This window comes from Anguilla anguilla, chromosome 11, assembly GCF_013347855.1.
Source record: "Anguilla anguilla isolate fAngAng1 chromosome 11, fAngAng1.pri, whole genome shotgun sequence".
Taxonomy (NCBI): Eukaryota; Metazoa; Chordata; class Actinopteri; order Anguilliformes; family Anguillidae; genus Anguilla; species Anguilla anguilla.
Window position 1 is genome coordinate 36,441,143 of NC_049211.1, and position 15,977 is coordinate 36,457,119.

At 45.5% G+C, this 15,977-nt stretch overlaps 1 protein-coding gene across 1 annotated transcript; it reads left to right on the forward strand.

Moving 5' to 3' along the window:
* Positions 1 to 1,449: 1,449 nt before the first annotated feature.
* Positions 1,450 to 11,869, forward strand: sars1 (seryl-tRNA synthetase 1). The gene is made up of 11 exons (XM_035383255.1): positions 1,450 to 1,966; positions 3,618 to 3,688; positions 4,268 to 4,348; positions 4,716 to 4,874; positions 5,299 to 5,442; positions 6,178 to 6,333; positions 6,686 to 6,907; positions 7,613 to 7,742; positions 8,783 to 8,940; positions 10,445 to 10,574; positions 10,879 to 11,869. Exons 1-11 carry the CDS (start codon positions 1,831 to 1,833, stop codon positions 11,031 to 11,033), a joined length of 1,542 nt encoding a protein of 513 aa, XP_035239146.1. The 5' UTR covers positions 1,450 to 1,830; the 3' UTR covers positions 11,034 to 11,869.
* The last annotated feature ends 4,108 nt before the right edge of the window (positions 11,870 to 15,977 follow it).

Genomic DNA, 15,977 nt, shown 5'->3' on the forward strand with positions numbered 1-15,977 from the left:
ATTGTGTTAGGTTCCAAATAACTGCAGAAACAGGTAACCAAATTCACTGATCAAATTGAAGACTGAGGTTAATCAACAGGCTCCTATTTGATGAGAGTATAGACCAGTGGTGTCAAACTCGTGCCATGGAGGGCCGTGTGTATGCAGGTTTTCATTCCAACCAATTAATGCTGCCTTAATTGAGTCCAATTACTCATTCAGCCATATGCGTTTAACTGCATTGAAGCACAGAATATAAGAAAATTTTTATTTAGACAATGCGGGTCACCATAGACGTCGGGTCACTATTGTGCACAAACCTGCATCCCTAATTCAGCAAATAATTTAACTAATTATATAATCAAGATCTGAGGCTGGAATGAAAACCTGCATACACACGGCCCTCCATGGCACAAGTTTGACACCACTGGTATAGACACTTGGCTACACCTAACCATTCCTGTAGATAATGAGTAAGACAAAGACAACATAATGAGCCAAACCTGCATTGTGTTAATTTTAAGGAAACAAGCGTGAATCCGCAGTGGCTGCGACTGCACACGTGCATGCATCCATGCACACACCCTCACACAAACACATGACCTCTTCTTTGGATCATGACCAACCTTTCCACAAAATCTTGTGCAAATCTGTGAATCCATTCGGGAGTTATGCACCTTTTTGTGATGGGCCACACACCCTCACACAAACATGTGACCTCTTCGTTGGCTCACGACCAAACTTTCCACAAAATCTTGTGCAAATTTGTGAATCCGTTCGGGAGTTATGCACCTTTTTGTGATAGGCCACGACCATCGCCACGCCTCCTCTTGGTCAATCGGCCTGAAAGTTGCTCAGCTGTACCTTCAGAAAACGAAAACTGGCCGCTACAGGGTGGGACACTTTTTGTGGACCGGCCAACCAACCGACCGACTGACAGACAGAGTTATAGAGCTGCCGGTCACAGCTAATAAAAATGATGAACTTGAACTCATGTTCAACAACCTCATGAGGAGCTTATTGATTCCTCTCAGTCTTTAATTTGATCAGTTACAGTTGAGGCCAAAAGTTTACATACAGTGCCTTTGGACGGTATTCAGACCCCTTCACGTTTTCCACATTTTCTTATGTTACAGCCTTGTTATGAAATGGATTAAATTCATTTTTATCCTCATCAATCTATACACAGTGCCCCATAATGACAAAGCGAAAACATGTTTGGAAATTTTTGCAAATTTATTAAAAATTAAAAACGGAAATATCACATTTACATAAGTATTCAGACCTTTTGCTATGACGCTCAAAATTGAGCTCAGGTGCATCCTGTTTCTATTGATCATACTTGAGATGTTTCTACAACTTGATTGGAGTCCACCTGTGGTAAATTCAATTGATTGAAGCCACTATGTGGAGACATGAGTTCACAATAAAGCCAGTAGTGACTCTCTGGCCTCCACTTCATTCTGGTATGGCCTGACCCAAAATGTCCAACATAGCGCCATTTTTATATACAGAATCTGGTATACTGCCTGAATGGGGTACTCCTGTTGACACACACACACATTCACACCTTCCCCCCATACAATTGTTTTGGTTCAATATCATAAAACATTTAGGAGGAAGTAGCTGTAAAAACTTTTATTATTAAATGTTCTACCTCGGTGGTTACCGGAAGTCATTGTGCACATTGTGGCTTGCTGGCTGCTTTCGTACCGGTTCAAATTGCAGCTCGTTTCTCACTGCTGGAAGCTCGTCCAAATTTCTCCGGTTTGCGGAGAAGGGAGGTGGTGCTGAACGTTTTCCTTCTTTTCGTTCATTTACAAATCCTGCTGCTTGCTAGAAGGTGGAAAAATGGTTCTAGATTTGGACCTGTTTCGCACGGATAAAGGTGGTGATCCTGAAAAAGTGAAGGAAACACAGGCGAAGAGATTCAAAGATGTGTCACTGGTGGATAAACTGGTGCAAGCAGATGCAGAATGGAGAAAATGTGAGTATCGTACGTGCATGAATTGTATGTAACCTTCACTATCGTCAGTACGAGGGGCCGTTTTGGCTTATTAAACATTAATATTTGCTTATCAGTCTTGTATGAAGTGACACCGGAGACATACCACAGACCAAGTGTAACAGTTTACCGGTTTCGTTTTTGCGAGATGAAATATCGATGAGTAACCATATGCCGAACTGAGAGGAGTAAGCTAGCTAAATGTAGGGCTCATGTTAGGTACATGGCCGTCGTGTTCACGTTTGGAAAAACACATTTAAGAACGATCATTACCAGCCATTGTCAGAAGTTTTGAGACGGAAAAATTTCACATTTTTATGGCATTAGCTGCTGTTAGCCTAGAAGAAATTGGGAGGTGGGCTGTTATTTAGCAGGAAGTACAGGCGCACACGCGGCCGTCTGATGCAATCCTGTTGCAAAGCAGTGAGCAGTGACGTAATAAGAGTGCTGTCGATCGCACCTGCAGTGGGGTGGACACCGCAGTGTGCATCCTGAGTCCTGAAGTGCCCAGCTCCCAGACATCGCTAACATGTCTTCTTGTTAAAGTTCGATCAAGTCAGTTTCTAATATTCAATATATCTCATAAAGAAACGGTTTTAGTGCGTTTTCAAAGCGGATACTGTGTGTATATACATGCCCCCGCCAAGGCCTAACTATATATATATATATATATATATATATATATATATACACACACACACACACACACACACACACACACACACAAATGGAAAAACCAGCAAAAAGTGTCTTTATGTGTTGGATGACCACGAGCCACCAGAACATCTTCAGTGCGCCTTAGCATAGATCCTACCAGTCCCTATAACTGTACTGGAGGGATGAAACACCATTCTTCCACAAGGAAGGTATTCCCTCGTTTGTTGTTTTGATGATGGTGGTGGAGAGCGCTGTCTAATTTCTGTCACTGAAATGTTTTAGGTCAACGAAGAGGATCACCAATTCAGCTGATGTGTGGAAATTAAATTCAGCCACATTACAATCAATTTTAGGATATGTAGACATGTATTGATCCAAATTGAATTTGATTCAATTTTATTTTGAGGACTTATGTTTTGTCAGAAGGCCTGGATTTACTCTCATATCTTCTAACTTCCAAATGTATATTTTTTTCTGCTCAAGTGTAAGTCAGCATGAAAAAATAGGATATATGACACAGATTTCACCTTTCAGTCTAACACGTCATTGAATATTGGTAAATTTATATATATATATATATATATATGTCAATGGCATCTGCAATGAACTGAATGAACAATGCCCGACTGCTAGTGCAAATGAACTGCATCTTCATTTAGCTGTGATGTATGACCTTATTGCAGACCCTCTAAACCAGAGCAGTAAATATGATGTTCCCAGGTTAATGCCAGCTTTTTCCTATATCTGATAAAAAGAAGAATACAGACCTTCCTCTGATCAGGGTCTGTAAAATGCGTTGTCTCAGCAAGCAGGTGCACGTTTATTTTCTGAAATTTTCAGGGCTATTATTTCAGAGAACCTAGAGTAATATCGACAGAATAGTTTAACAAGCATGGCAGTTGCTATGTCAAGCTGTCATTTTGTGTGTACACGAGTAATGCTGTTTGATATGTTCTTTTTGATTGACGGGTTGCAGGTCGTTTTGTGGCCGACAACTTGAATAAAGCCAAGAACCTGTGCAGCAAGACCATTGGAGAAAAGATGAAGGTGAGTGGGTAACGATGCAATCGATTGGCCACTGGAGCTACCACCGGAAATTAAGATAAAATTAGCTTTTTTCGCTTTATTAGCAGGAGAAATAATCTTTTGCTGTTGGTGGAATTGGTGTTTGTAAAGCTGATCCGTTTGGTGAAAAATATAGAAGTGTGTAGAGGAATAAGATTGTACAGCAACACATTCTCGACAGAACCAATATATATATATATATATATATATATGTGTGTGTGTGTGTGTGTGTTCATTTTGTAAAGTGATTTTTTTATTACTGTGAATACATTGTTGATTTTGTTAGGTGAAAACAAAAACAGATGTTGTTTGTTCTGGGCCAGAGAAGAATTTTCAGGCACCTTTCTTCATCGTTAATGACGTTCTTGGGTGTAACCTTTAGGTATTTAAACTGTGTTACTGTTTTATTACATGTCTAATATCTTGATTCTGTTTTATTTTATTTCATCTGTACTCTCTTGGTGTAGAGCACTTTATGCGGCAGGCAAGGAAAGCAGTATCAGTAAATCAGTATTTTCTCGGTGTCTGACTGGTCTGGTGTGTGTGTGCTCCTTGCTGTAGAAGAAGGAGCCGGTGGGGGACGATGACTCCGTCCCAGAACAGGCCCAGAACCTGGAGGAGCTGACGGCAGAGATTCTCTCGGTACGCCAGCGTGTGTGTGGGGGTGTGTGTGGGGGTGTGTGTGGGGGTGTGCGCGGGGGTGTGCGCGTGTGTGCGCGTGTGTGCGCGTGTGTGCGCGTGTGTGCGCGTGTGTGCGCGTGTGTGCGCGTGTGGGTGTGTGTGTGTGTGCATGGGTGTGTGTGCGTGTGCATGCGTGTGTGTGTGTGTGTTCATGTGTGTGTGTGTGCGTGTGTGTGTGTGAGTTCGTGTGAGAGTGTGATTCTGTGTGTGTGTGTGCACGTGTATGTGTTTAAGGATAGATTAAATGATTAATTGGCTCTGACTCCATGTGCAGTGTGTTTAAGGATAGATTAACAGGCTAATGTGGTGATGCTGTTTCGGTCTGCAGGGCCTGACAGTGACTCAGATTAAGCAGGTTCGGCTGCTGGTGGACGAGGCCGTGCAGAAAGGGGACAGTCTGCGGCTGAAGCTGGAGGAACAGAGGTTTGAGTACCTGCGCGAGATCGGCAACCTGCTACACCCCAGCGTGCCAATCAGCAACGACGAGGTGGGCTGTCAGCCAGCAACGGTAGTGCTGTATCTGCAGCATAAACGCATTAATGGGTCCCCATGTTGCTGTAGTGCTGTATATCTGCAGTAAAAACGCACTAATGGGCTTCATATGGAATCCGGACGGTCAGCTCTAGCGCCACCTAGATGATGGGAGGCTCTCGGCAGGCTGGGGAATGTGGCTCCAGCCAGGCGGCCTGTCGGGCCGCACGTGAAGCGCGTCGCTCAGACGAAAGGCCAACGGTCGCGGGTGCTGTCACACGCTGCTGATGCACGTGATTGGGCGATCTACGTTGGGGGAAAAAACAAGGGGACGAAACGTTAAAAATAACCCTGTTAGTGGAGCGTGCCGTGTCTGCTCTGGTTCTGCGGTGTTTGTTTTCAGCATTTTTTTTTTTCTCCTTTTCCGCTGGGCCCGGCAGGACGAGGATAACCTGGTCGAGCGCACGTGGGGCGACTGCACGGTGCAGAAGAAGTACTCCCACGTGGACCTGGTGGTGATGGTGGACGGGTACGAGGGCGAGAAGGGAGCCGTGGTGGCGGGGAGCCGGGGGTACTTCCTCAAGGTAGGGTCACGCCCCTCACCAGATAAACGCACCCCGATTCGCCTTCCTCAAGGTAGGGTCACGCCCCTCACCAGATAAACGCACCCCGATTCGCCTTCCTCAAGGTAGGGTCACGCCCCTCACCAGATAAACGCACCCCGATTCGCCTTCCTCCAGGTAGGGTCACGCCCCTCACCAGATAAACGCACCCCGATTCGCCGTCCTCAAGGTAGGGTCACGCCCCTCACCAGATAAACGCACCCCGATTCGCCTTCCTCAAGGTAGGGTCACACCCCTCACCAGATAAAATGGAAGGAAGAACGTTACAGACTTGAGCATGGTAGGTGTTCACTTGCAATGTTTTTAGTGACTGAACTTCACGAGGGGGTGTGGTCTCCCAACTGGGAGTTGTTTTTAATTTTTTTGCTCGGTGATACTTTGGCACGTTGCTCAAACGACAATATGTCAGTTCTTTTGTATTACCAATTTAATGTGTAACCTTGCGGTTGTTCTTGGCATCATTGTTGTTTGCAGTTTTAGTTTGATTGCTTGAGGATGTTTTGTTCAATGACCAGACATCAAAGCATCTGAAAACTCTTCTGTGAAGAAATGATTGCAGAAAACGTCCTGAGAGTTTGTCTGCTTCAGCAGCACACAGTGCGACCAGCCAATAACATGTGAAGCGTGGGCTCTTTTGAAGCCATTGGGTTTTGGTTATAAATGACCTCTGAACTTTGACCTCTGTGGTGTGCGCAGGGGCCGCTGGTTTTCCTGGAGCAGGCGCTGATCCAGTACGCCCTGCAGACGCTGTACACGAAGAAGTACACGCCGCTGTACACGCCCTTCTTCATGAGGAAGGAGGTGATGCAGGAGGTTGCTCAGCTCAGCCAGTTCGACGACGAGCTTTACAAGGTGCGGGGCACGCCCTCAGGAAGGGGGGTCACCCCTCCCCTCTTTCCCCAGCACCCAAACCCCAACTCCCTACCTCACCCTCCCCTCTTTCCCCAGCACCCAAACCCCCCCGCCCTCACCCTCCCCCTCCCCTCTTTCCACCAAACCCCCCCGCCCTACCTCACCTTCCCCAAACCCCGCCTCCCTACCTCACCCTCCCTTCTCTTCCAGACTAGGACTGCTTTGGTAACGGTAGATGACCTGACATGGTGCAGCCAGCCTAGCCCAACTTAACCCCAGCGTGTGTGTGTGTCCATGCGTGTGTCCATGCATGTGTGCATGCGTGCGTCCGTGTGTGTGTGTGTTAATCCAGGTTATTGGGAAGGGCAGTGAACGTTCAGATGACTCTTCGCTGGATGAGAAGTACCTGATCGCCACCTCGGAGCAGCCAATCGCTGCCTTCCTGCGAGAGGAGTGGCTGAAGCCGGAGGACCTCCCCCTGCGCTACGCCGGGCTCTCCACCTGCTTCCGACAGGAAGTGGGCTCACACGGCCGCGATACTCGCGGCATCTTCCGCGTGCACCAGTTTGAGAAGGTCCGTCTCTCTCTCTGTCTCTCCCTCTCCCTCTCTCTCCCTCTCTCCCTCAGGGGCGACATAGCTCAGGAGGTAAGACCGATTGTCTGGCAGTCAGAGGGTTGCCGGTTCAAACCCCACCCTGGGCGTGTCGAAGTGTCCTTGAGCAAGACACCTAACCCCTAACCCCTAACTGCTCTGGTGAATGAGAGGCATCAATTGTAAAGCGCTTTGGATAAAAGCGCTATATAAATGCAGTCCATTTACCATTTACCTCCCTCTCCCTCTCTCTGCCTGTCTTTCTCCCCTTCCCTCTCTCTCTTTCTCCCCCTCTCCTCTCTCTCTCTCTCAGTTTGAGAGCGGCCATGTTAGATGGTTGAATATGCAGAGGTAAAGCAGTGCGGTTGTGTTTGGATACTGTCAGTCCTAAAGAAAATAAAAAGGGCCATAAAATCAATAGCATTGTTTGTTTGCTAATTCTAAGTTACTCAGAAGCTGCAGAGCTCATTGATTTAGGTTGATTTATTACATTAAGAAAACAGTTAGCTGAAAATAAAGGGTTAATAATAAAGTCAATTCTTTATTATTCTTGTCACTTGTGTCACTATAAATCTGTGTGTGTATGTATGTGCGTATTTGTATGTGTGTGTATGTGTGCGTGCGTGCCTGTGTTACCTGTGTACAGGTCCTACACAGTAAGCCACACCTTTTTTCCTTTGCTTGCAGATCGAGCAGTTTGTGTTCTCCTCTCCTCATGACAACAAGTCCTGGGAGATGTTCGACGAGATGATCGGAACAGCGGAAGAGTTTTATCAGTCTCTCGGGATTCCCTACCGCATCGTCAACATCGTCTCAGGTTAGCGCCCCCTGCTGCCGACTCTCTCGCCCCGCGCCTCGCGCACCTTCCGTTCCCCGCGTGCGAGTCCCTCGTAGCGGTCTGGACCAGTCACGGGAGAGAATCCGTCGCCCCGGTAACGGGGAAGCAGTTCGTTAGGGTCCCTCTGCGGCGCAGCTACTGTGAGGCTCTCAGGTGTTACCGATGGCTTACAGGTGGAGGACAGGTGTTACTGGCACGGCACCAGGGAAAATTTGGTATTAGATTTAAGGTGCTATCCAGTAAAATCTAATTTGTTAAATTACAGTGCAGCAGTGGGGCACTGTGGAACACCCCTTTGGAGTGCACAGATGGAATTAAAGAGGCCTGTGTGACCCCTTAAGAGTCTGTCCTCCTCCTCCTCACTGCACATGTGCTCAAATGGGACATTAACATACTCTACATGGCGAAAAGTATGTGGACACCTGACATCCAACATCTCATCCAAAATTATGGGCATTCAAGTGGAGTTGGTCCACCCTTTGCTGCTATAACAACCTCCACTCTTCTGGGAGGCTTCTGAGATGTGGGAGCATTGCTGCAGGGATTTGCTTCCGTTCAGCCAGAAGAACATTAGTGAGGTCCGGCAGTGTTTGGGCAGTTAGGCCTGGCTCATTGTTGGCTTTCCAATTAACCCCAATGGTGTTGGATGGGGTGGAGATCAGGGCTCTGTGCTGGCCAGTCAAGTTCTTTCACACCGATCTCTACAAAACCATTTCCATAGGGACCTCGCTGTGTGCCTGGGGGCATTGTCATGCAGGAAAGAGGAAAGAGCCTTCCCCAGACTTTTGGGGAAGCAAAGAATCATCTAGAATGTAGTTGCATGCTGCAGCATTAAGATTCGCCTTCACTGGAACTAAGGGGCCTAGCCCAAACCGTGAATAACAGCCCCAGACCAATGGGTGTCCAGATACTTTGGGCCATGTAGTGTAATTGTTGTGTTGGATCTGGCATTTTGAGGGTGGGTTTCCTGTTCCTCTGCGTGTGCACTTCCTGTGTTAAGCGCCCCGACTTCCTCCCAGGGGCTCTGAACCATGCAGCCAGTAAGAAGCTGGACCTGGAGGCCTGGTTCCCCGGCTCCTCGGCTTTCCGGGAGCTGGTGTCCTGCTCCAACTGCACGGACTACCAGGCCCGGCGTCTGCGCATCCGCTACGGCCAGACCAAGAAGATGATGGACAAGGTACGCTGAGCGCGGGCATCGTTATGAGCTCCACCAGGAGGGAAGTGGATCAACTTTTCCAACGGCTTTTTATTTACTCTGTCTACACGTTCCTCTTTCTCACCCCTCCATAATGTATGTATAATAACAGTAAAAGTAAACTTTGTAGAGCACTTTTCTTATATGGCGCACACAGCACTTTACGCTGTAAAAGTATGGATAAAATAAAGAAATTCAATGGGGAAAAAAGAAAATTAACGTGGAGTAAAACTATAATGCTGTTAACGTAGTTACGCAAGTATATCAAATTGGCATTTTGGAAAAATTACATTTATGTATGCTAAAGCCAACTGTTGTGATAAACTATTATGTGAGATATATGTAGAATTACATGGTATGTAAATCCCTCAAGTTGTATCCTTTCTCATCAGTTTTTGTGTGCAATGAGATGTCCTCTGTATTGACTGAGTCACAGCTCCAAATCAGGTTTAGCCCTGAAAAAGATTTTTTGGAACGTTCTGGAACTTCATCGCTTTCAGTCACCAGCAGTGATTGTTAGCATTAGATTGTTCAGTTAAGAACATTCTAATCACATTTTTGATCTTACACCTTAAAGGGGTGTTTCACTTTGATATAACACAAGTCATTTTGTGGAGCTTGCCCTGTTGTATTTGCATGGCTGGATACTAGCAACATCAGCTGCCCTTGCCCCAGTTAGTTTGTGCTGTAAAACTATTTACTTCAGCAAGGTCCCAAATATGAATGGGAGTGAATTGGGAGCTGGACAACCAAGTGGAACGGCGATGCCGTTAACAGTCAACAGGGACAGTTGATGTTGCCTGTATTCGTGCTATGCAAATGCAATGAGGTTAGCCCCACAAAAGGATCTGTGCTATACCAAAGTGAAGTGACCCTTTTAAAGGGCTGAGTGGGTTTGTGTCCCTGGCAGCCCTGCAGGTGACCAGTGGGAGTGCAGGTTGCGCTGACTGAGTGTTGAAAGCTGGTGGTTTTACGTGAGGAGCCTGTAGGGGCGGGTCGCCAGCAGAGGGCGCCGTGGTGCAAGGCGCATATTAACACACATCTCTGATCAACCATGTGCGATTTAATGGAAAAAGCAGCTTGGTCAGTGAATTGAACTTGACGGTCACAGTCCCTCTGCAGAGCTCTGTTTGGCCATATACTTTCAGATGGACCAATCGCCAAATTCCTCTGGGCTGAGGGGAACGGTAGACTCGCTAGGCTACCGCCGAACAACGTGACGAATGTGCTAATCTCTGCATACCATTCAGATTTCTGTCTTTGCCATTTTGGCCATTAAAATGATGTCATCAGAACAATGCTTCTACCCCACCATCATCACCCCTCACTGGAGCCCCCTGGGAACAGTGTGCTCCTGGCCACACACCCTGGACAGGCCGGACTTCCGTTGCCAGGCGATGAAGTGGGGTGAATGCGGTTAATGTCCTGTTCGCTAAGATCTGCGTGTGTCCCCCCCTCTGTCTCTCTCCTCCCTCGTCCTCTGCAGGCCGAGTTTGTGCACATGCTCAACGCCACCATGTGTGCCACCACTCGCGTCATCTGCGCCATCTTGGAGAACTACCAGACGGAGGAGGGCGTGGTCATCCCCGAGAAGCTGCGGGACTTCATGCCCCCCGGTGAGTCCTGGGGCCCCGCCGAACGGGCAGCGTAGCGCTTGGGGAGCTGGGCTTGCAACTCTGGGGCTGCTGTCCCGTTGAGCAAAGTAATTAACGTAAGGGCTTTAAATGGGGGAGAGGCAAAATGGCTTCAGTGACACTGTCCAGCTGTGTAAGGAAACGGCGTAATCACTGTCGCGCTTGAGAAGAGCGTCTGCTGAATGCCGTAATGTTCCGTCATGTAATGCTAAGGCCGGTGCTTGTGTTTGCTCTTGCTTCACTGAATAACGCCCCCCCCCCCCCCCCCCCCCACTCACCCCCGCAGGGCTGAAGGAGCTGATCCCTTTCGTGAAGCCCGCCCCCATAGACCAGGAGCTGTCCAAGAAGCAGAAGAAACAACAGGAAGGAGGGAAGAAGAAGAAGGATGGCGATCGCACTGTCCAGCACGGAGTGGAGAACATGTCGATCAACAATTCCTAGAGTCGCCGAATCACCAAATCAGCCCCCCCCCACTCATTCTGTCCCCCTGCCCCCTCAGAGCTACTGTCATCAGACTTTACCTACAATCCCCCACCAAATCCTAGCCCAATGCTGCACTGTGCTTGGAATCCATTGCACAGCACCTCCCTGCTCTCAGTGCTGGTTGGACCGGCCTTTCACTGGGAAAAGAGAGGAAGAGAAAGGCCTGCTGGGAGATGTGGTTTTAAGGGCCATGGTAAAATTGGTTACTCTCTGGTCTGTTAGTCATTCATGGGAAAGGATCCCCCCCATGCTCTCAGCACATCCAGATCCCCTTATCCTGTGAGCCTGGTAAGGAGTGGTGTTCCTTGGACAGAATTTGGGAAGTCCAATGTTAATGTTAACCTCAATCTAAGGTTTGTGCTTTAAACCTTGGCAGCATCAAGCGGAGTACGTAAGTCCCTGCAGGTTAAAGATGCTAATAGACCAGAAGTGACAAACAGAATGGTAACTCGATTATGTGCATTGATGGCCTTATTTAAGTGCAGTAACGCGCCTCTGTGTGGGAATTAGCCAAGGACCCCCCAGTTCTGCAGTTATTCTTGTTGTAAAACTTTACGTCAAATAGGTGAAAACAGGTGAAATCATGAAATTAGGAACAGAAATGCCAGCAGTCCCACATGATGCTATCCATCCCTCTCCTCTCTCTCCCTCCATCCCTCTCCTCTGTCCATAAAATCATCTGCTTCTCTTTAAGTTGTTGTTTGTGACGGTTTTGGCGCATACTTGTAATTAAATATAGCCGAATCACTTTGAAGGGCAGTAATGTTAATCATAATAAAATGTTCCAAGCTTAATGTTTCTTCTGGTTATTGTGATGTATAATTTTGGTGTTCTGAAACTAAAAATGGTATGATGTTTTTTTTCATTACCTTAATCAAAGGTAAATCAACTCCTAATTTCCAAGTATAACTATGTAGATTTTATAATTAAAGGCATGCTATGCAGGATTTTTTAGCTTTGCTGTGGTCCTGTTTACAGTCAAAGAAGTCTCCTCCTCAGTCTTCTACCCCTCCCACTCACTGCGAGTTGGCTACCTGACTAAGTCACTGATACACAAATTCATTAGGAACTACCGGTAAGTGTCTCCCATCAATTATTCAGGACCCTGAGCTCGACATGTACAATTTAACAATTTGAAAACTGGGCATTCCAGTCAAAACCCGAACATCTGGCAACCCTAGCTGGATCGCTAGAGGTATGGTTACTTACAGGTCCAACAGAAAGCAAGCCAATTCCACATCGCTTTTCATACAAATTGGCGAAGTTAAGTTGATGCCCCAGAGGAAAAACAATTCCAAAAGTTAACTCTAGTTCTTGAGCGAGCCTTGTTGGCTTGTCATTTTGCTTTGCTGTATCTGGGCCATTCCAGTGGCTAGCTAGTTAGCTAGCTAGCAACAAACACACCACTCAGATCTGATCCCAAACCATAGGCTCTGCAGCCACACCTACCCCTCCGCACACAGAAAAGAGTCCCGAACACATTTTAGAATAACAAATACTGGTAAATGTGCATAAATTTGGCGAAAGTATGTGACAGATTGAGAGTGCATCATAGTGCATCAAGGCGGTTAGTTTTAAAATCCACAGCATTCCCCGTAACACCTCCTCCATAAGACCTCCCCCATAGTGCTTCCCCGAAAGCGCCTCCCCATCTGCAGGCCCCCATTGCTGGCTTCGTCACATTCAAAGGGAATAATTGAGATCCCACATGAAACCACATTGTCTGGATGTTCTGTGCACAGTTACAAACACAGTGGAAAGTGACGTAGACTAACTGGAGCGTTGCCATACAAGCACCTACTGACATGTCAGAAGATGTTCAGCAGGAACTGAGAGGCCTGCTGTGTGAGATCCTGTGTGAGATCCTGTGTGAGATACAGAGAAATAAATGCCCGCTGTATCGGCTCCTCCCTGACATCCAGCCAATGCAACAATCAGCATTGCAAAGGATGAGTCAGTGCTGAGGCCTAATGTTTTTGTCCTTCACTTGTTTCAGACATTTACACTTCCAAAATAATGAGGTTTGTACATTTTTGTTACTCTTAAGTTCATATAGATGGGGTTTGTCATATGAAAGTGGGGTTATCTGACATACGGTGAACAAGACCAGGAAACCTAGTATATGGCTGGACCTAACACACATGATCCGGCCGACCAATGGTGTAACTTCATCACTTAGTCCCTCAGTCACTCAGTCACAGACATTTGCTTTTGTAGGGCTGGCCCCACTGTTGCGGTCCAGCCAAAAAGGAGACGTACAGATGTACTTGTGCACAGTCACTAGGTGGCATTGTAAATGCAATCATATACAGAGACTGTTCTTAATTATTGCGCCCACTCACCAGTTCAGGTCTCACAAGCCCGGAGATTTGCTTTTAATTCCATTCCAGCTGCTCTTTGTGAGCTATACCGCGGGCCCTATTTACAAACACGTTCTCTCGTTCCAGCTTAAACGTTATCTGAAGATCATTTCCCAAATTGCGCTTATGCTTGACTAATAAAAATTACTGAGACCGGAAGAATGTCGCTTACATGGGATGAATGCGACCAACAACGGGCATTTTACATTACATTACATTTATCTGGCGGACGCTTTTATCGGACCTGTGTTTTGTAGTTGTTCCCATCACCTTCGGTATGCACTTATTGTAGGTCGCTTTGGATAAGGTACAATACTCATTATGTAACAGTTATTCATAGCCATGAACACGTTAAGTCCTGTTCACACAGTAAGCATAGGCTAGGTTAGAGAGTAATGTTAAATCAAACTAGGAGGCATGACAACAAGCTGCAACATCAAGATAATGATACAAGTGCAATATAAGTGCTGTATGGAGGTACATGTAACATGAAAGTGGTACAGGAGGTACATGTGCAAAGTTTTTTTTTTTTTTTTCCAGGGATTTAATTCTGGCATCTGGCACATAGACATGCATATTTAACTAGATAGGCTGGCACGCCTTCAACTAACCTAAGCTTGTGAAGTCCTGGAAGAAAGCCTGTACTGCGCGTATTGAGAGTAAAACATTGAAGCTCCCATTAAAATGAGTGGGGAATATCAGACTTTTGAAGTCAAAATAAGACGTTCTCAATAGTATTTTGAAACGCGGTTGACGATCGTTACGTTTCATATGAAAAGCAGATTGATAATTAAGCAGATTAATATGCTTTATGCAATACAACAGGCACATTTTAATAAATATTTTCCCAAGACTTCTGGACTAAAACAGCCATTGTGTCAGAAACTGCTGCACAGAATAAAATTTATGATCACAAAAAATGGACCGATGAGGTTTTCTTTTCCTGAGGCTGGTTATTAAATCACCTTGGATTTCTACATTGAGGCAAGGAACATCAGGGTCTACCAGAAAAACAACTGTGGACCTGGTCACTCCTCCAAGACGGTGTGATGTTGGACTGGCGCAGAAACAAAGACCTGGCGAGAGAGAAATGGGGGGTGGATCACTGGAAAGAACTGATCATATAGTCCACCCCCCTAGGAGGGGCACCCTCTCCTCACCCCATGCCCGAGCACACGTATTGGTGTTGTTGTTTTTTTAATGCTAATTTGTCTTAAAATAATTAGTGTCCTTGTCATTGTTGTTATGGATATATATATTCTTGATTTGTAGAACAGAGGTTTCCTTTCGAGTGTTTCTTATTTTGTAATCTTTGTAAATGTCTATGTTTAAATGTGTTTTTCGGTCCTTAAAAAGAATATGTTTTAAATGTGTAAAATGTTAAAACCATCAAAGATACATGTTTGGGTTTGGTTGTTAAAGTCATATCCCCAGTGAAAATGATGACTATGTACCCTATTTACCAATATACAACGGTTAATGCATAGGCTACCACCTGTAGCCAGCTGGGGACACCCAAGTGGGGCCCCATGCCATTGTGTGGTTTGCATGGTGGCAAGATCTGCCTCTTAGAGCTGTGGATGATGGGATCATGGCTGACACCTCATTAAATTGCAAATAAATGCCTTTTCTAAGATGACATGAATGTCTTATGAGGGCTGAGGTGGTGATGTATTGGTTATATTTGTATTTCACTCTACCTACTTCTGTCAGTTCAGTGTTTCTAGCCTTGCACCCCTATGAAATGAGTTCTGTTGGCTGCAGATAAATTGATAAAAGTTTATGTAATGATCCAAAAGACTACTTTCAGCTTTCGATGTTCCAGTGTTTGAAATGTTAATGGAATTTTTATTTTTATAATAGCATGATCTTAATGGCTCAATGTTTTGTGTCTCCTAATGTATTCATAACACACTCAAATCCAGGTTATTATGAATTGCTGGAATTTACTTTAGAGCTTAAGCCAAACAATGGCCTGCTATTTGCCATAACTATTGATGAGGAGAATTTATGTTACCAAATGTCATTGAAAATATTTGTTTTGACTCAATGGTCTCAAAAGGGTACCCCATGTCTCCTTGGAAAATGGTACCAGTATTTTTCCTTCTTTGATTGTTAGGGAGAATCTTGAGGATTTCAGACATGTATAATTTGTTAGATTATAATTTGCGTTGGTGACGAGACAGGTTGTGAAAAAAAAATTTGCAAACTGTCCCTTAATACCTAAATTCCCCCCTATATCCAATATATGATTATTTATTGGCTGAATGATTTTACCAATAGCCACATGATTTTAAGTTATACACATGACATTACATAATCATATATTCAAGATTGGTTTTACAAATGAAATGCATTTATCTTGTACGTCTATATATAATTTTTTGGTCATAAAGTACATAGCCATACCACGGTTATTATATGCTACTAGACCTGCAAAAATGTTTTGATAGGTTTGATCATATAGATTCACTCTGTATACTAATATTCTGGACAAAATTACTGAGTACAGCCATTTAACTATTGACCCTTATGTAATATG

What these genes read in the sequence shown, in the direction of transcription:
- sars1 (XM_035383255.1), top strand. Translation starts at nt 1,831, where the DNA reads ATGGTTCTAGATTTGGACCTGTTTCGCACGGATAAAGGTGGTGATCCT. An exon ending in GCGTGCACCAGTTTGAGAAG is followed by an intron (nt 6,908 to 7,612) that starts GTCCGTCTCTCT and finishes CTTTGCTTGCAG; the next exon opens with ATCGAGCAGTTTGTGTTCTC. An exon ending in GCGGGACTTCATGCCCCCCG is followed by an intron (nt 10,575 to 10,878) that starts GTGAGTCCTGGG and finishes TCACCCCCGCAG; the next exon opens with GGCTGAAGGAGCTGATCCCT.